The sequence below is a fragment of the Lutra lutra genome, chromosome 6 (genome assembly GCF_902655055.1).
Source record: "Lutra lutra chromosome 6, mLutLut1.2, whole genome shotgun sequence".
NCBI lineage: Eukaryota > Metazoa > Chordata > Mammalia > Carnivora > Mustelidae > Lutra > Lutra lutra.
Window position 1 is genome coordinate 151,854,998 of NC_062283.1, and position 19,850 is coordinate 151,874,847.

The window sequence follows — 19,850 nt, forward strand, 5'->3', positions numbered from 1 at the left end:
GGCAGAGGCTGAAGACAACAAAGACCCAAGCCCACGGGAGTTACAGAGTAAGCGTGACTGATGGAGAGAAGGCTGAGCCACATGCACCTCCCCAGCTCGGGATGGATCCCAGGGATTGGGGAGCCCTGCACGGCATGCTTCCCCTCCAACCCCAGACCCCGCACACCGATGCTGCCCAACCTCTCTGTCCTCCTTGTAGACCCGCCTCCCCTGCTCAGAGGAGCCCACCCATCCAAGCACCTGGGCGTCTGGTTCCCTGGGGAGGAAACAGGGCCTTCTGACAGTGCCAGGTGTCCAAACGTGGCCCAGAGGAGCTGCTCCTCCGTCTGTGACAACGCGCTCATCACACAATGGCCATCTTGCAGTGGGGACCCCCTGCCCCCAACACCCATCACACCCGGTTCCTTTTCCAGGAGAGCGGTTCCTTCTCCTGCAAGCCTCGGACAGCATCTGCTCCTACAAGGCACAGCTGCCTGAACTGACCTCGCTCGGCCGGCCAGCTTCCCACCCCAGCGCTTTCTTCCAAACGATCCACGTTTCCCGGGAGAGGAGCTGCCCGGCTTTCCTCCCTGCACGCCGCAGCAGGATGGAAGGTACTTCAGCCGAGGAGAAATGCATCTCACTTTCTTCAGTGAGAACCACCGGGCCCTTCTGCCCCAGGCGGACCCCACAGCCGGCTTCCCTCCCACTGGCCACCGGACCAGCGTCGCTGCAGAAAGTGGCCGCTCCTCTAGCAACGTCTCCCCCACGAGAGACGCTCATCCTCCCGACCCCGCATGCCCCGTGCTTCTGTGTGAACTGACAATGTTCCTTTGCTTCCGTGGAAGGACAAGTTCTCCTTCCTCCAACAGAATTCACATCTGAATTCACGGGAAGGCGCCTGGGACCAACAGCGCAGATGGCGGGGACGGGTTCCTGCAGCGTCCGCGGGAGCTCTCTGACGGCAGACCTGTGTGTGCACCTGTGGGGGGGCGCGTGCCCTCGGTCTGACCAGGGAAGAGGAAAAACGTGCGTGGGGCATAGAAGCGATAAGCGTGTACTGGAGTGCGCCAGGAGCAGGCAGGGGAGGGGAGGGGAGGGGAGGGGAGGGGAGGGGAGGGGAGGGGAGGCTTGGCCATTCCCACTGTTCAGAGTTCCCAGGACACGTCCCAGGCCAGGTTCCTCCAGCTGCACGCTCAGACCCGTAGGCCCTGCTGGCCCAGCATAGGTGTCAGGACTGTGCCGGGGTGGGGGGACCCACAGGACAGGCGGGGGAACTGAGGACACCCATGGAAGCCAGCTGCTAGAATGCTGTGCATTTAAGTTCTCCCGGCCTTTAGGGGCAAATATTTGGAGACTCTGAACAAAACCTCCCACTCGTAGCTATGAGGTTGGCTTGGTGGCAGCACCTTCTCCGTGAGGAGCAGAGCCCAGCGTCCCCACACTTTGCTGGGATGGGGTGTCCCTCTGTTGTCCCCTGCAGAGGGGGGTGTTGTGACAGGGACTGATGAGATGCTGAGGGCCACTCGGAGTCCCCGGCCTTGCTGGTGGAGCCCCGGAGTCCTGGCTGCATCCCTCCCCATGGAGGGGCTCTGAGTGCCAGGACGGAAGCTGCGTCTCTGCGGCATGGACACTCCAGGCCCTGCACTGGGTCACGCCTGTCATCTGCATCCACGGTGGCCCCCAGAGACCCTTACATAAACCCAGTCCTGCGGGGTCATGTGTCCACATATGCAGAGTGAACCCATGAGAGCCACGAATCAGCGAATTAACGCTTTCCGTTCCACAGAAGCAGGGCAAACCTGCTGATTCCCCAACACAGAGCGTCCCAGACATGGAAACACTCGCGCCTCAACCCAGGAAGCCGCACAGGATCCCCCCCCAGATGTCTGTCAGATCAGACATGTGCCCCTCTGCTGCCAGCATTACGTCCTGGCGGCCGGTCCTCAGTGTCCTGAATGGAGAGAGCACCTTCTCTGTGACCCCCCCCCCGACATCTACCTCTGGGCCGGTGTCCCCCACACGGTGCCACAGCCTGTCTGTGTGTGAGGCCTACGTTCCCACCCCAGGGAGGGCTGCACAAAGCCTGGGCTCTGTAGTGAGCCTATGTGTTCCCATCCCAGCCTCGCTGCTGTCTGTCCCCAGGTTCTCGGGGGCTCCGGCTGCCCATCTGCTCCTCGCAGGGCTGGTGGGGTGGGAACCCTCCAGGCCACTTCCTTCACCTGCACCACGTTACTCCACATTTCGTCTGCTCCCCGTGTATGACATACCAGGCCCTGACATTTTCTAAGAACTCCTACACAAATCGTTTATCTTCAAAGTGGCTGGGGGCCCCATGGGTTTGAGGCAAAGGCACATTCCAAACAACAGTGCTAAGTGTGTTTCAGGCATTTATCCATTTATCCAAGGATTGTTAGGGATATTAGAATCACAGAAGGCTAGGAGGACGCTAGCCAGGACGCAGGCCCCGTGCTGCTGCTCAGAAAGCTCGGTGAACAGCCACAGACCCATGAAGAGTCGTCCCCTGAAGCGGGACCAGTGACTGGACAGGGAATGCTGTGTTGGGAGAGTGAACTACATGTTAGCCAAGACGTGATGACACCCACAGGCATTCCTGGGGAGGCACCGGTGAGCCGGGCGTGAGGGTCCTGGAAGACGTCCTGCAAAGTGAGCCAAGGTCCAGGACCTCACCGCCCAGCTGGCCGTCCTCTGCCGGCACCCGCTGTGTCCTCCTCCCCCCGAAGAGGAACAAGAGCAGAAAGTGGGATGGAGTTGGCAGAGATAAAAGAAGACAAACGAGGATGAGGACGGAAGCACGAGAGAAAGGTAAAAGGAGTGAACAGATCTCAGGCTCCTACCTGAGCCTCGAGCTCCGGCTTAGCTAAAATCACCCCTTACCGCAAAGAAAGCCGGGCAGCCCGAGGTCCGAGCTCGTGCAGGGCCACAAGGGCACCTGCACGTCCGCCCAGTCAAGGGCAAGACTGAATGACGTCCGACAGAGGACAGACGCCACGCAGAGCAGGACTCTCTCACAAGCCAAAATTGAAAGAAAAACAGAAATAATGGAGAACAACTTTGTGCCTAAGCAAAGACAAAAGCGAAAAAGGCAAGTGCTTTAAACCATCACCCTCTGTCTCATATTAAATACTGAGAAGCAGGGTGGGGGCAGGTCACAATGTCGCGTGTGACTTTGAGAAGAGCTTCCCAGTGGGCCGGCCTGGCTCCTGCCGGGACCACGGAGCACGGGGCAAGGAAGCACCGCCCACCGCCAAGCTCTCGGTGAAAACGAAACGGAGGTACTTACTACCAGTGCCCCATAGAACTTAGAGAAGGCTTGTCGGAAGCGGGACAGCATTCTGCCTGAGGTAGAAGTGGCGGCGTGGGGACCCGCTCCTCCTCGAGCGCAGAGCGTCTGAGCCCCGCCACGGGTTGGCCAGCAAACCTCCCAGCGCAGCTGGTAAACATTCGGGCCGATTCTCACCGGGTGGCACCCGAGACGCGGGTTCCTTGTGGCGAGGGCAAACCACAACACTTTTAGTGGCTGACCTAATCCAGCACCTCGGGGTCATTTACTTAATATAGGGCCCGCGGTCGCCATTGGGTGACGAGCTGGCAAGGTCACCACCTGTTGGGCTGAGCGCCTGCCTGTCTCGAGCAGGGCCCAGATCGGATGAGCCGCTACCGTGCAGCCAAGGACGGCAGGGGCAGGACGCGCGCCGCCGGCGACGAGGCAGCTGGATGCCATCTCGGGCCGCCGCTGTCAGACCCCCGTGAGGCTCCCGCCGCAGCCTGGGAGCCCGCACGGCAGAGCACAGAGAACGTGACTCTCACGGCTGTTAGCGTTGTTTCCGTGCGTCCTTTTCTAGACTCCAAGTCATTTTCAAGCTCAGATCTCCTTGCCCCGTGGGCAGGGCCCTGCCGCAGAAACCCGAAACCGGGAGAGTGTGAGCCACGTACAGCGCCGCGCGGCTTAATTGCAAAGTCACAAAGATTCACTGTTCCTGCATCCGGCTGCCGTCCTCGGTCTCCTAAACCAGCCCGTCTCTCCAGACCGGGACCGCAAATATCTGGGGTAGCCTCAGACTGCTCATGAGGGGGCCCCAGCTATTTGGAAATGATGGAGGGTTTGTTTGTTTGTTTGTTTGTTTTGTAAAGAAACGTCCATACCACAAATACCCAGCCCACGGCTCCTTGAGGGGAGTGAATGTGATGTCCCCACCCCCTGCCCCTGACCCCGTTACACGCCCACCGGCTTGAAAGCCCAACCATGCCCACCAGTTCCTTTCTGTGCTTTCCCAAATCAGCTAACTTGCTGTTAAGCAATCTGTGAGGGAAACCAACAAAAATAAGAGAAATACATAAAAAATACGTTCCACAGATGTGTGTTCTTGCTTAGACAACCTCTCAGCCAAACGTGAGTCAGCGGGTTTGCCCAGTAAGGACCTCAGGACCTCAGCCTTTGTCTCGCTGAGGCAACAGCATCCCTGCGTCCCCTGGCAAGGGACTCCTCTCTCATCGGGTTACAATTGTCACCGTTCTGTTGACAAAATTCATACATGTCTCTACCACGTGTCATTGCATGCCGCTGCTCGCTGGGAATCTATGTGACGTTCGTAACAAGAAGATAGAACATGTCTTCACGCCCGTGAATCTCCACAAAGGGGCGGCCCGTCCAAACGCTCTTGGCCCCGCATGGCTTCTCTGGCACATGGGGATGTGGAAAATGGGGATGGGTTTTCTCCAGCAAGTCGGACCTCCGCAGAGGCTGCCGGCTCAGCCTCACCTTCAGGCAGTCCGTGGGGTCAGGGGAGCGGGTGTTGCTTCTCGGGGAATTTGCTGAGAGTCTCCGTGTTTGGAACCGCCTGTCCGTCCACGGCCTTCCAAGCCACTGAAGACGCACCATCCCGGCCCGCTCGCATCCGCGGAGCAGCCCCGTTTCGGAGAGGGTCCCAGTGCCGTTCCTGCTGAGGATGGAGTTTCCGGCCAAACCTGCCCAGTGGCCGCGCAGGCACTCTGCTCCCGTCCTCCGGGCCACGCCGGGCTGGGGTGGTGGTGCGGATCACTGGCATCACAGCTCCACCATCCCAGAGGGTAGGCGGTGTCTCAGCCCCACTCTGGGGACCCCTTATCCCCGGGCAGCATTCGCCACCCCGTCCACACGAGGCTTAATCCAAGCTGTGGGGGTCCCCAAGCTCCAGAAAGTGGCACTGGCCGCCTGCCGACGGAGCCCCCGGTGTCCAGCGGGCAGCACAGTCCCCAGGGCCCTGCGGCACTCCCCCACCTCCTCGCTGCCCGTGCCCCCCATGGCCGCAGCCACAGCACATCCTCTGCCCGTGACTCAGGCCGAAGCACGAGATGACTGCTTAGGGTCCTTCCCTTTCGTCCCCACACGGACTCAGTCTCTCTGTCGTGTCCTTGGAGTTACCATCCTTCGCATCTGTGTGTCCCCTTAGTTCCACGTCTGTGCGCACTGACCCCTCCGTTTCCTGTCCCCATCTCAGTGCACTCTCCATGGTGTGACCAGACACACTCTCACACCACACCACAGGCTAAAACCCTCAGGCCTCTGCCGTCCTCCGGGGAAGGCCAGCTGCTCTGCTGTGGCCGCGGCATGCCCTTCCTCGCCCTCCTGGCCCCCGCCACACCGCCACGCCCTGCACAGGGACTCTCCAGTGCAGACCCCGTGCCTCTCCCCCAGCATCCTTGGTCCAGGCCCTTCCTCCTCGAGTCCAGCTGCAGAGAGAAATCTGGGGGTGAGGCCCCCATCCTCTCTGCCTCCAGGGCACCCTGGGTCACCCTGCGTGGCCACAGCTTGGTCTGTGTCATCCACTGGCCTTTAGGCCCCGGGAGCCAGGCGCATACCTTACCTACTCATGCATGTCAGCACCCCTACCCAGAGAGGAGGGGCCCCAGCCGTGGGATGGCCTGTGCTTTAGAGAGCCTGGCATTGCACGGACACACAACCGGTCATGAAGGAATGTGCACGCACAGCACAGCCCACGGCCCCGAAGGGTCACGGTCCTGACCCGCTTTGCTGGGGATCCCAGAAATACTGTTCCAAGCTCCCACTGTGCACCTGCAAGACACAGGAAAGCGAACGCAGGGGAAGTGAGTGGGGTGACCTAGGACGCAGACGCTGCTGGGGGACACAGGCGCACTCAGGAGAGCGTGAGGTCCCTGGTGATGCCCGCCTCTCAGTGTGTGGGCACCGGACTCCAGTGTAGCACTGTCCCCTCCCCGTGGTGCCAAGGGCGCATTTTCTTGCTTCTCTTCACGCTCCAGCTCATGACCTGAGAAGTACTCGAGACCGCCCAGGTTTGCATAACGTGTGTGCGGCAGCAGACTCACGCTCGTAACATGAAACAAGTCACGTGACTCTTAAATCGGCACATACACATGTATGTCTAGTGTCGCACGTACAAATTCGAGTTAGCGAGAACTGCTCAATACTGCCATATTTTAAAAAGATTTTATTTATTTGTTTATTTTAGAGAGAGAAAGAGAGCACGAGAGGGGGTGGGGGGCAGATGGAGGAGGACATCAGACTCTGGACTGAGCGCACAGCCTGACGCGGCCTTGATCCCACGACCTGAGACCATGACCTGAGCTGAAACCAGGGGTCGGATGCTCCACCAATGGAGCCACCAGGCGCCCCAATGTTGCAATATTTCTGAAATGAATGAACGACTCCCTTTCTCTGTCAAGACCAAGGACGCACTAAGTTAATTCACACTAACACGTATCACATGGTGTAAAGAGTCTAGAGTACATGAGAAGCATGATTCACTTCAAAGTCAGGGATGTTGGCATTCAGGCAGGGCTGCATCTGGGTGCTGGGCCAGCTAGTGCCAGAGCTATGCCCCAGATTCCCAGCCTGCTGAGTGTGGCCAAGTGGCTGATCTCAGATCGCTGGTGCACATGGGGGACTGATGTGACCCCACAACATCTCATTGACGATGGACTCAATATCCTAGACTTTCTTGTCTTCTAAAGGGTGGAAATGCCATCCAAGAAGGATCCTGTTTTACCTCCATGGACAAGGGCCACATTCTCCAAGACAGTGGAGGGAGAAGATGGAAGATGGAAGAAACCCGGGTCCCTGGATGACCTCATGGAGATGCGCTTCCATACCGGCTGCGACCGTCACCTTGGGACAACACCGTGGGATTCAGTTCTCCCCAATGTTAGTCACAATGTGTTGGAGTCTCTCTACTGCCCTGATTTGGCTTGTGTCCAAGCAGAAATGAGGATGGAAACACATCCATGGACTCCATAGCACGGGCTGAGCCACAGTTCTCTCTGACACAGCGGGAGGAGCCTTCCCTGTGCATCCGTGGGTGTCTATGGACATCCGTGGGCATCCACGTGCATCCGTGGGCACACTCACTGCGTTAGTCATGCCCCGGGGGAGCACTGCACACGGCAGGCACCGGGGAGCCATGCAAATACCGGCGGATGTAAATGCTCGACTGGAGATGAAAGGAGGGTGAGAAAGTAGGGTACAAGGGTCCGATGATTTACTGGGGGTGAGGGGGAAGATCCTCATTCCAAGGGGCGAAGCGGGTGGCCTGAGACTTAGACAATCAAGAGCTTTTAAAAGTCCTTTTACCTAAGTTGGAGTGTCCTTTTCATGATGTTATTAGAGACTATTTTTTTTACCCAGCGGGTGTGTCTGCGTTGCAACCTGTCACACCTGGGCTTTTCCAAACCACCCCTGGGAGGCTACATGTGAGATCGCATTGGATTTTTTAAAATAATTTCTCCATTTTCTGTCTCATGAGGACCACATGGAGGGGCCCGCTTACACTGTGCCCTGAGAACACCTCTCTTCTCTCAGAAGTCATTCTCAGGCTTTGTCCTAAGACCTGCCTCCCCGAAAGCCTGGGACACGTCCAAGCTCCTGGCTCTTCGTCCTGGACAGGACGGCCTCCTCCAACTCTCCCTTGGGCGCTCCCCACAGCAAACCTCTCCCACTCCCTTCCTCCCGGGCTTCCATCTGACTCACGACTGTCCCGCAGCACCGGACCTCTGCTGGGCTGGGGGTCCACACTGCCTCACGTGGCCTGATTTTCCAAAACACGTCTCTCTGATGGGATGAGACTCCCGTCACCTTCGAGCCAGGCCTCATCTCACCAAGTGAAACAGGTAAAATTAGGTTATCACCAGTCACAACGGGAAGTGTCCCGCTCACAGAATGCGTATTACAGGCGGATGCCAATGGCTAATGTAGTGATTAAAACCCCCTTTCCCAATTAGGTCGGCCATGGGAACGACCAGACACTGCTCAGATGTGACCTTTCTTCTTGTCCTAGGAGAGCGGGTTTCTCCGTGGGAGGGCGACAGCTGTTTGGACTGACAACGCATCCGACGTGTCCTCGAGGAAGAAATAGGAAGAAGAGAACAGTGATGCTTAGCGTGTGAAACCGTAGGGCAAAGGCTTGGGGTAGCGGCACGCAAAGCTGTAGTTACTGGGCTTACAGTCAGAAAGGCTTTGACACAATTCAGTTAACCTAATATGTACCTTTCTGCTTTAAGGTGTGAACCTTTTTCTGCATGAGAGAACAACCAAAGGAGAGTGGAAGACGCGATGAGAGCATAAAACCGAACAGATGAATCCTCCGTAGCCACATCTGTTTTGTGAGCCCACTTCCTCGCTGCTGTCTTCAGGAGGACTTCAGTTGATTCTGGGTATTATTCTCTTGTTTTGAAAGAAACTGGATCCCAGATCTCACAACCGGGTTGGGCCTTGATTTTGCATAAGAGGGGGGGTTACATCTGGGGAAGCACTGCCCATCGCCCAAAGAACTGGGAAACATCTACGAGGATCGTACTTAACAGACACTGAAATCCTCGTCACAGACACAGCATTCTTCAAATAAATAGTCATAAGGCGGGTGTGGATCACATACAGAAGGTCGCCAAGGTGATTCAAGTTCAGCTTCTTCTTCTAGAAGCTTCCGCAGATAACCAGCCTCTCCCAGCCACCCGCCTGATCCTTCATGAACGCAGCCCCCTGACACGGGCAAGCTACTGATGAGAGGCAGCCTGGTTTGCGGAATATGTTTTATCAAACGCACTCGTAACAGAGCGGGGACTGAGCCGGCTGAGAGCGTCGTGTAGGAGCTGCGAGGGGCACAGGCACACGTCGGCGGCACACGGAAGTCGCCACGCTGAACACCAGGGGTGCTATCGCCAGCGTTCACGGCGAGACACAGAAGCCTACGCGCTCACAAACGACACCCACCGAGCCGCGCTGCCACTCCTGGTCCTGCCTGGCCACATGCTCGGTCTTGAAAGTGTCTGGGTTGCAAGACTGTCCGGGTCTTTGTCGGGAGGACTGGCACAGATAATGTTCTAGAACACCCCTGCTGGTGTCACTGTGTTTTGTGCAAAGCCCGCAACTGTGTCTCTCTGACCTTGTCCCCGCTTCGGTCACCCTGTCCGTCCTTGGCTGGCCTGTCACCATTCTGCTTTGTCTTTCTCTGTTTACAGCAAAATTCTGTGGGTACCGCAGCATACTTCATTCATTAGGAATTGGATAGATTTTTTTCTACGCAAGGATTTTAAACCAGGATTGTAACTTTTCGTTAGTGCTCCGGTCACAAAGTTTCTAAGGCTCTTAGGCTCTTTCTAAGGCACTGCAACCCAATACGTCCCCAAAGCCCTGACTATTTTCAGCGGGTGATTTTGCACGATCCAAAGTTTCTCAGGAACATGTGGATTGCCTCAGGGCTCACGCCCTGTCCTGCCAATCCCTTAGCGAACACTTTGAAGGGGAGACGATAATTGCATTTCAGAGTTCACTCACTTTCCTCCAGCTGCGTGCGGTGTTGGCGTAGGGAGCTCTAACTCATACGTTTAAGCCACCTTAGCTTTTTAATGTTTTGTGTTATTCCTGGAGCTTTAAGAAGTTTGCCATTATTCACGTGGGCAGATACTCAGGTACAAGTGCTATAATGCATGATGTTGCGTTTGACCTTACTAGCAAGTCTCTCTGCCTGGGTGTGAGCCCCCAGCTCCCCTGCAACCCCAGAACCTCTTTAAACTGGGTATTCCGAACTTTTCCCAGATTCATAAAGGTATTTTCGACCATGTCTCTGATGACCACTGCAGCTCCATTTTGTCCCTCAAGAACATCTGGGATTCTTAGCTTCCCACTGACTTCCCAGGTTTCCCTCTCCAACAGCTTTCAATTTTGTTGGAATCTGGACTGAACCAGATCACACCCCTGAGCTCCAGACCTCTCTACCCAGTATCTGCTCAACGTCTTATTTTGAAGATCTCCAACGCATGCCAGGGTCCATACCTCTCACAGGTCGCCCTGACTCCACAAATGGTGTCCGTCCAGCTATGCGAGCTGTGAATGGGGAGATATTCCCGACATTCCTCTCCTCCTGTCCCATACCTCGTCTACTGCTTCAGCCCACTGATTTGACCTTTAAGTGGTCCTCAAATTGCCCACTCCTCTGTCTCCCCGCCACACTCCTGACTACGAGTCAGCTATGGCCACCCCAGACTCGGACTCGGACCGCCGCAGCAGCCCTCGCTGGGTCAGAACAGTCCAGTGAAACACGTACCTGAGCACATCACCACCCTCCGCACAAATGCTTCCAGAAAATAGGAGTAAGAAAATGTTTTCAACTTGGCAAAGACTATATTCCCAAAACATTTAGTAAATATCATACTTAGTGCAGAGAATTTAAAATCAGGAGCAAAGATGTCCGTTAATACAATAAGTGTCTAAACTGCTACCAAAGGTCCTTCTTTACCATTGTAATGAGAGGGTGGGGGGAGTGGGGCAGGGAGCGGGGAGGAGGGGATGAGGGAGAAGAAGGGGAGGGAGAAGGGAGGGGAGAGAAGGAAGAAGGGAGGGAGAGGGGGAGGAGGAGAGGAGAAAAGGGAGGGGGGAGGAGGAGAGGAAGATGGGAAAGTGGACGGGATGAAGGAGGCCTAAAAAGGGGACAGATGACATAGCCCTATACACATAACCCTACATACATATACACACATAAAAGGGCAGATGACATAACCCTATACACAGAAATCCCAACAGAATGAAGGCACTTAAAAGTAATGAGTGTTCAAAATGTTGATGGATATAAAATCAGCTTAAAATCAACGGCATTTTGGGGCGCCTGGGTGGCTCAGTCAGTTAAGCCTCTGCCTTCGGCTCAGCTCATGATCCCAGGGTTCTGGGTTCGATCTCCACATCAGGGTCCCTGCTCAGCGGGGAGCCTGCTTCTCCTTCTCCCTCTGCCACTCTCTCTGCTTATGCTCTCTTTCTCTCCCTCTTTCTCTCCTTCAAATAAATAAACAAAATCTTTGAAAAAGTCAACATTTCTCTGTGCCTACAATAATTAATGAACATTTTTATCAAACTTATGTGATGAATTTTTATCAAATGCCTTTTCTGTATCAATAATCATATGGCTAATGTGGTCACTGAGAAAAGACAGGAAGAGCCTGATCAAAAAATAGGAAAATCACGAGAACAGTTTGAAGCAAGAGAAACAGATACCTGACCGTAAGTATATGACGAAACGTAACTCACTGGACATTAGCAGAGAGGGACAAAGGGAGGAGACACTACTTTGCGACTGTCATATGCACATGATTCTAACAGTCCGATGGCGCCACGAGTTGGTGAGCGTGGGCGGAAAGAAGGCTCCTCACGTGCGTCTTCTGCGAGTGTCACTGTGGCCGTTCTGGAGAACATTCAGCAGTAAGGTATGTTATGTACCCATGGAATCTGTGACCTGCCCGTCCCATGCCACGTGGCCTAGAGACTCTGCCCCAAAGACTGTAAGGCCACAGGGCAAGCGGACAGCTACTTAGGCAGGCTTTAAAAGCAGTGCTGGGGGAGAAATACAACCTCAGGACAGCTATCAAAGTAAACTAAACTGTCACACATGGCAGTCCCTCCAGTCCACAGGCACACACAGGCAGCGCAGCAGACCAGAGCCCATGGCCAGGACAGAGCCCATTACCACAACCTGTGTCTTGAACAGCAGTCATGAAACTCTGTATGAAGTGTCTAAAAAATGCTGAAAGTTTTAATAACGATCTTTAGAATTATTGGTGGAATCGGGATGGTCAGATAAATTCGATTTAGGGAAAGAGTATTACCAAAATTGAACAAGGCCCAAGATATCTGTAATTAGTCTTCAGGGAAAAAGAAGATTATCCAGAAGAGTCAAGAATAAAGACTGTTCAGAGAAGTTCGTAGGAAAAGAGAAAGAATCAGCATCAAGTAGGCATCTCCCTTGTGGCTGGCCCTTGACAATCGCCTTAGGAAACATTCTCCCTAACGCGGATGTGGGCAGTGTCACCTCTTCCTAGACATGGCAGTGACTGCCATGAAACCATGCAGCGGGACAGAAGCCCAGCTCCGTTTCACCCCGATAGTGAAACACGTTACAGCAGCGAGACTTTGGGGAATAGAGAAGATCAGTTTCCCAAATGCAGCACTAGTCTTCTTGATCTCCTCTTGTTGATCTGCTAAGAACAATGTAAACAGGAACCGTCTAGAAACAATCGTAGTGGCGTGGTAAGGGGCACAGCTGGATTACAGGTGACTGTGGTGGGGAAGTAACAGAAGAATTGAAATCCGGTGACTCATATTTCCGGACAGTGAGGATGTGGGCACGCTTTAAATGATGGAAAAAATACAGAATTGAGGGGCTTTCAAGACCCAGGACAGTTCTGAACGAGCAGTTCCAGAGGCATGGCAAGAACTAGATTGCCACATTAACTGAAGAACTGTCCAATTACCCTCTTTGTTAGTTTTATTGTTTGTTATCTTTAAAGAGAATTTTTCTTGCTAAAATTGTATAACCACAGGAAAGAAGGAAAATACTCCCTAGTATAATTAAATCTATGCATTTACAGTTAAATTCATATTTAGTTCATTAAAACATTTGTGTTCTCTGTTGATTCTAGAAAAGAACTTATTGAACTCAGGATATTTTTATCATTAAGTAATAACATTGCAGGAACCATAATAGGATTAAGCTTGATGTCAAATTTGAGTTAAATCACTTTTTTAAAAAAGATTTTATTTATTTATTTGACAGACGGAGATCACAAGCAGGCAGAGAGGCAGGCAGAGAGAGAAGGGGGGAGGCAGGCTCCCTGCTGAGCAGAGAGCCCGATGCGGGGCTCGATCCCAGGACCCTGAGATCATGACCTGAGCCGAAGGCAGAGGCTTAACCCACTGAGCCACCCAGACGCCTGAGTAAAATCACTTTTAAGATTAGTTACCTAGAGAGGCACCTGGGTGGCTCAGTCTGTTACAGACTTCAGCTCAGGTCATGATCTCCGGGTCCTGGGGGTCCAGTCCTGTGTCAGGGCCCCCACTCAGTGTGAAGTCTGCTTTAGGATTCTCTCTTTCCCTCTGCTCCTCCCCTTACGCTCTCTCTTTCTCGTTCTTTCTCTCAAATAAATATATCCTTTTTTTTAAGAATATTTACTTGCATTCCACAAAAATATTCCCATCTTGCAGAAAGTTAAGCCACACTCAACGATCTGTCTTATCAGGATGTTGTAAAAGGATCAGATGCCAAAAACAAAACAAAACAAAAAGAAACCAAATTTTGGTGGATCCAGACCCTCCCCATTTTTCCTGCCCTGTGACGCTGCCACCAAGCAGGACAGTAGGAGGTAGCCAGTGACACTGCGCAGATGGGCACATGGGGTCCTGCACGGAGGCACGCGGAGCCATGCGGTGTGCGCCGGGACACAGGCAGACCTCACTTCCAATTAAACAATTAACAGGTGTGAACTTACTGTAAGTTTTCACCACAATGGCTTACTTTCCAAAACAATCGATATCTTCTCATTTTCAACTTTAATTACATTTTCAGAACAGGTGATTTCTCAACTGGAGTCTCTACCATTGATTTCCATGGGCAACAAATGATAGAAACAGTAAATTGTGCCACAAAATTAAAGGTTATTAAGCTCTGTGAGTTGAGTAGAGCTAATTATGTAGACAACTGGGAGAAATGGGAAACACAGGGCACGGGCTGCTCGGTCCGTCCACATGCAAAGAAGAAAAACGAGAGCAGGATCGTGCACGTACGACAAGCCGAGAGCCTGGACAACGGTCACTCCTCACTCTCGCACCTCCCGTCGCTTGCCCTCAGGACGTCACTGGCCCCAACTGGGGCTCAGTTACCTCTTACCTGGCACTGGGCAGTCATTCATGCTGGGTGTTTGTAAACGGGTGATGGGAGAACACCTGCAGGGTGTTCTTCATACAAACCTGACAAATCACTGCTTTTATTAACAGAAGAACCCCAGATCCCTCGTCCTGGAAGCCAGAAATGATGACAGGGCATGCACTTAAGATAGCTATGGACAGAGAAGAGGAAGCTAAGACTGGTTTGGTTTCACCTCAACCTTTCAAATCACATTCCACTTGTAGTTATTGTTATTCTGGTCACCACCTCTGTCCCCCAGGAGTCACACCCGCCAGTGAGACAGGTGAAGATGAAGAACCTGACACACAGGTGGGTCGAGAGGGTCCGCAAATGTCAAATAACAAAAGGGAAAAGCAGATGAGGAGGGAAGGAGTGAAATCCGATCCTGGTGCATGCTTTGGCTGGCTGTGTTCCGTCTTTCCCTGCCACGGTCAGGATTTACAAGTGTATAAATGTCCCCCCACTATTCTCCAGGATGGATTAAATTATCATCAAGAAGTATTTTTCAAACAAACACTTCAGTTTCTGTATGAGCCTGATTCATCACAGCTGAAAACAAATTAGGGGTTGCAAAGGTCCACATCGTGTAGGGAACAACTGTGATTTTTTAATGGAAGGACAGCTTTAAATACCTGAGAGAGCTTCAGTTTTCATAGGTGCCATCTTGCATATTTAACCAGAATCTGCCATAGAAAGTCACGTGCGCCATCCTGAGGGACTATGAATCAAACCAGGGCAGCGTGAGTTTAGTCATACTCGTGTCTTCAGCCTTCCATGTCTTCTGCTCCTTTCCTTATCAATCTCCTGGGTTGCTGCTGTTAAAGACACTCCCACGACACCGTCTTGAGCACATCAGCTGAAGACCATGTAACATGAACCTCCAAAAGCCAAAAGATTTGGTTCAATTTCACTTTCTATGTTGTGCCTCATTTTGAATGTGAAGTGCTAAAGATAAGACTCTCGCCATCACCCCCGCAGATGCCGGGGCGTTCAATCAGTAATACCCTATTTAAATGGGTCCCCAAACACCACTCCCAGCACTGACTGCTTCCCCAGCACAATGCACTCTGTGCCACACTCCTCAGTCCACTTTCTTATGCAATAATGTGTCCGTGCACACACCTCGTGTGGGGGTGTGCAGTCAAACACTGTCCCTTTGTTACATCCTGGAAGCATATATCTTACACCTTCAAGAGATGGGACATGTGCTCTTTTCCCTATTCCTCTCATGAAGAACAAGCGAACACTCTCGATATCTTATAGAAAACAAACCTTAGAGGACTCTGGAACGTGGAGAGAGGTAAGCAGGTCAGCTCCAAGCTTCAGGGCCCGAGGAATGACATAATGGTGGTCAGTCCCCAGGGTTTTCTTTTTGCCTCATGCATCCTGCACCTGGAGCTGAGGAAACCAGCAGCCCCAAACACCAGCAGGCACAGAGGGAAAAAAGCCCGTCCTGTCCTGTGGGGGAGCCTGGAGCCCTTCCTCGACAGGCTGTAATGAGGGTCCACAGGAGGCCGTTTGGGAACCAGAACACCCCCTTCTGTTCAGCAGCAACAGACGCCCACTCAGGAGTCAGTGGGAGAGGGGTGGTCTTGCTCCCCTCTCTGTAGTAATGATGTGGCAGCCCCACTTCTGGGGTGGTGTGTGAGCACACTTGTGAAACCCAAGCCTTAGAAAGGATCTGGGGTCTCACAGCATAAGAACAAAAAATGCAGATATCAACAAAAAATCACTCATCACACCAGGAAGAACCAGGAAGATTTCAATCCGAATGAAAAAAGACGACCAACAGATGACAAAACAGGATGACAGAGATGTTGGAATCATCTGACAACGATTTCAAAGCAGTCATGAAACAATGCTTCAACAAGAGATTGGAAACAGATTGAAACAAATAAAAATAAATAGATAAAACCTTCAACTAAGAAACAGGAAATGTATGGAAGAACTAAGAGGAAATGTGGAATCTGTAAAAAACAATAATCAAAATTAAAAGTTTGCAGTTTGGGCCTAATAGCTGAACAGAGGGAACAGAAGAAGGTATTAGTAAAAAGGAGAATAAAACAACAGAAGCTCTCCCCTCCAAATCTAGAGAAAGAGCAATACCAGCCCAAAGGAAGCACAGAGAAGGGTGTACATAAGTACAAATATACATGAGGAAATGAACGAATGAATAAATAAAAACAAAGAGCAGTGATCAATGAAATTAAAAACTGACAAATAATAGAGAAAATCAATGAAACCATGAGCTGCATTTAGAAAAAATTCAGTAAAATTGACAAACCTCTCACAAGACTGACAAAAGGGAGAGCATGAGAGAGGGAGAGCGAGCAGTCGCAAATTGCCAGCAGCAGGCATAGAGCAGCAGGCATCACTACAGATCCTACAGACATCAACGGTTAATAAGGGACACAGCTCAGGACACAGACATTTGCCAAGGCAGGTGAAATGCACCTGGGGATGGACATGCTGCTGGCACGGCCCACCCACCTGTGGGGGGATCTTTGAAAGAGGCCTACACAGGCTGGAGAGGGAAGTTCAGTGTCATCTGAGCAAGAAAGTCCGGGTCCCAGGCACTTGGAGCACAGTGAGAAGGGAGGGGTTCAGAATCTGGAGGAGCATCCTCTGATGAGGGACAGGCCAGACACAGACCAGACTAAGCTCCTGATGCCCAGGTTCTAGGACAGGGGATCCTCTTTTCCAGATCTAAACACTATACTTATTAAAGATTTTGGTTTTTTTTTTGCTGTTGATAAGGAGATGACACCCATAGACAGATACAGAGGACACTAGGTACTTGGGGCCAAATTAACACCCATTGTGTAGGCTTCTATGAGGTTTTGCAGCTGCACCATTCACTATCTGACAAGAACTTATGGGGCTTCTGTACTCAGCCAAGAGCTGGGCTTAGAGCCTGGTGGTAGAAAGACCCAAGAGGGGCCACAGCAGCCTAGGGAGAGAGGTAGGTACCACTGCCTGCAGTGGAGAAGCCAGGAGCTCCACAAGCTGTGGTGGTGACCGCTCTCCCTGTGTGGTCTCAATGCAGCCCTCCAAGGACCACAGATTTGCTGTGTCCCTACATGTCTGGAAAATTACTGAAACCGGAGGGCTCTGCCTCCTCGATCGCCCATCACCTATGCTGCCATGTGTTCTATGGACTGATATGACCAAATAGCTACCGCAACACAAAGTTGATCCCGAGTTTTCTCTCTTTATTGTCAGGGAAATAAGCCACACCATGTGTCCATGAGGTGCATTAATCAGAACAATCTAGTACATATTTGGGGGCTGACCATCTGAGACCTCCACCCGGTGGGTGCTGTCAAGGAGATGCTCCACCAGGACGGGGTGAATGACTCACTGGTCTACCCTCCAGTGGGAGGCAAGGTTCTGCCATGAGGGTAAGAGTGCCCGATGAAGGAGACCTGCATCCTGACAGCTCGCTGAGAAACTGAGCTGAAAAACACAGGCACAGATGGAGAAAACCATCACAGGATCACAGAGAGGATCCATCTTCCGCAGAAGCTGCTTCATTGGCTCTCAATCCGTGGTCTCGTACGTCTCGCTGGTGCTGACACTCCTGTCCTAGCACCGGCACGTCCTCCCCCACCCCCGAGTCGTGCTCTCGGCCCTCGTCCAAACACTGCTCGAGTCTGGTTTCTTGTCAGACTGTGGCAACCCTAGCTGCCCAGCTCAGCTCTGTGGCCACTGGGTTCCTAGAGATCAGAACACACAAATCCATGGCTGGATTTCACATGGAGAAAGTGGGAGGGTTTTTTTTGTTTGTTTAATCATAGTTGATTAATGAAATGAGGAGAAAAATACATCTAAGGGACACTAAGGGGACCGAGAGAGCAGGTTTTCGTCGGTGCCTGTGGGCCACGCAGCGAACAGGGAGCAGACCCTGCTTTCCGCTCTGTTCTTTTAAATAAAATCTGGGCCACGACCCTGGGCAGAAATGCAAAAACATTCATGCATGACGCGGAGGGAAGACAAATAATAGGGATATTGAGGAGTGGCTGAAAACAGGAGAAGAACACACGGGTGAATTACAGGTCCTAGAAGTGCGCTCGTTCCTGGCCCGATGCCGTCATTGGCTCAGACTCACTCTCCCAGCCAGAGAACCCCACAAAACCGAGTCTGTGAAATACTCCATGTGAAACCACAGGCAAAAATGAACGCATCTCACCTGTGCTGTCCTGGAGGTCAATGTGGGCCACGTCCTTTGCAGAGGTGGCTGTGTGGTGCCTGATGTTCTAAAACTAGAGGAGGTTCCTGGCGCTCTGGGGCACCTGCCACTCAGCCCACTGCTGTTTTCTACAAAGTCAGTCTGGTGTCGCCCGCATCAGCCCTACAGTTGCCTCTGACTCCCGGCCCAAAACCCCACTGCTCGGTGCCCAGCTTTCGACGTGGCTTCTGACATGGCTTCTGACGTGGCTTCCTGGTTTCAAGATCTCCGCGGGCTCGCCTCGGACAGCCTGTGCCAACCATGTCAGTTCCCTGGTCGGTTGTCGGAGATGGACCCTTCCTGCCTGTCACCCAGTCTGACCCCAGCTCCCAGAGGACCACAGGGGTCACCCCAACATCCTGCAGTGGGTGGACTAGGGAGGGGCTCATTCTACAGTCTGGTCTGTGTGCCACTGGCTTGAGACACAAAACACATTCTCACAATGAGGTGACACGTTGGGTGGTGTGTGGGTCCTTGTGATAAACCACAGGAAAGCCGTGTGGCTCCAGGCAGGGGCCTGGCCCTCCAGGTTTAGGTCCTGAGAAGACACATCCACGAGACAGAAGATGGAGGGAGAAAGGGAGAGAGGAGCTAGCTTATTTACTGGTCTGCTATGAGTTGAACTGTGTCCCCTCAAAAGATCAGCTCAAGTCCTACTCCCAGAACGGTGAACCTGACCTTATCTGGAAATAGGGTCTTGGCAGGTGCCATCGAGTGAAGACGGGTCATCAGGGTGGGCCCAAACTGCCTGAGTGCTTACAAGAAGAGAAGACAGATGCAGGGAAAGGAGGCCATGGAGGAGGCAGGCAGAGGGCCAGTGGGTCAACACGTGGGGAGAGCCGTGCCCTGCCCACAGCCCAGCACAGGGGGCGGGTTCTTCTGCAGAGCCCGGGGAAGAATGCAGCCTCACTGACATCTTAACCTCAGGCTCCTGGCCTCCAGATCACCAGAGAATTCATTTCTAAGCTGCCTCATATGTGCACAGGCAGCCACAGGAAACCAATACCTGGCCCAGCTGAGTTTCTGTCAAAGGGCACAACTTGGCTTTGGCACCCTGTGTTCTAGATTGTTCTCTTCAGCTCAGGGGCCCATGCTCACTGCCCTCAGTGGTTGTGCAGGGGCTGGGCCAGGCCTGCCTCCCTCCTGCCGTGTGCTTCTCTCCCAGAGGAACCCTCGGGGGCTTATGGCACAAGTGGCAGACGACATTGAGCTCAGCAGCGCGGGGATAGTCTGGACAGCAGGTCTGTGTCGTGACAGTGAATAGACAGAACAAGGACACTGGGACAGGAGAAAGCTTCATGGAGGGAAGCACACAGGAGGGCAGGGCTCCTCCTCCTGGCCCCTCGGTCAGGCCTGGAGCCAGAAACAGCAGTCCGGTGCAATCCCACCCCATCGCCCTTCTCTGCTCCTTGGCTCAGGGAGGCCAGGTCAGCCCCACTCCA

General features: G+C 52.9%; 1 protein-coding gene across 3 annotated transcripts in view; it reads right to left on the reverse strand.

Annotated features, from left to right (window-relative positions):
* RPS6KA2 (ribosomal protein S6 kinase A2) overlaps window positions 1-19,850 on the reverse strand; it is a 308,109-nt gene that overhangs the window by 202,978 nt on the left and 85,281 nt on the right. The window contains exon 1 of one of the 3 annotated variants that reach the window (XM_047733337.1): window positions 3,284-3,504. The exons of the other annotated variants lie outside the window; for them this stretch is intronic. Coding sequence (XP_047589293.1) covers window positions 3,284-3,334 — 51 coding nt within the window. The 5' untranslated portion in view covers window positions 3,335-3,504. Of the gene's footprint in view, window positions 1-3,283; window positions 3,505-19,850 lie in introns of those variants that run through there. 3 annotated transcript variants of the gene reach the window in all.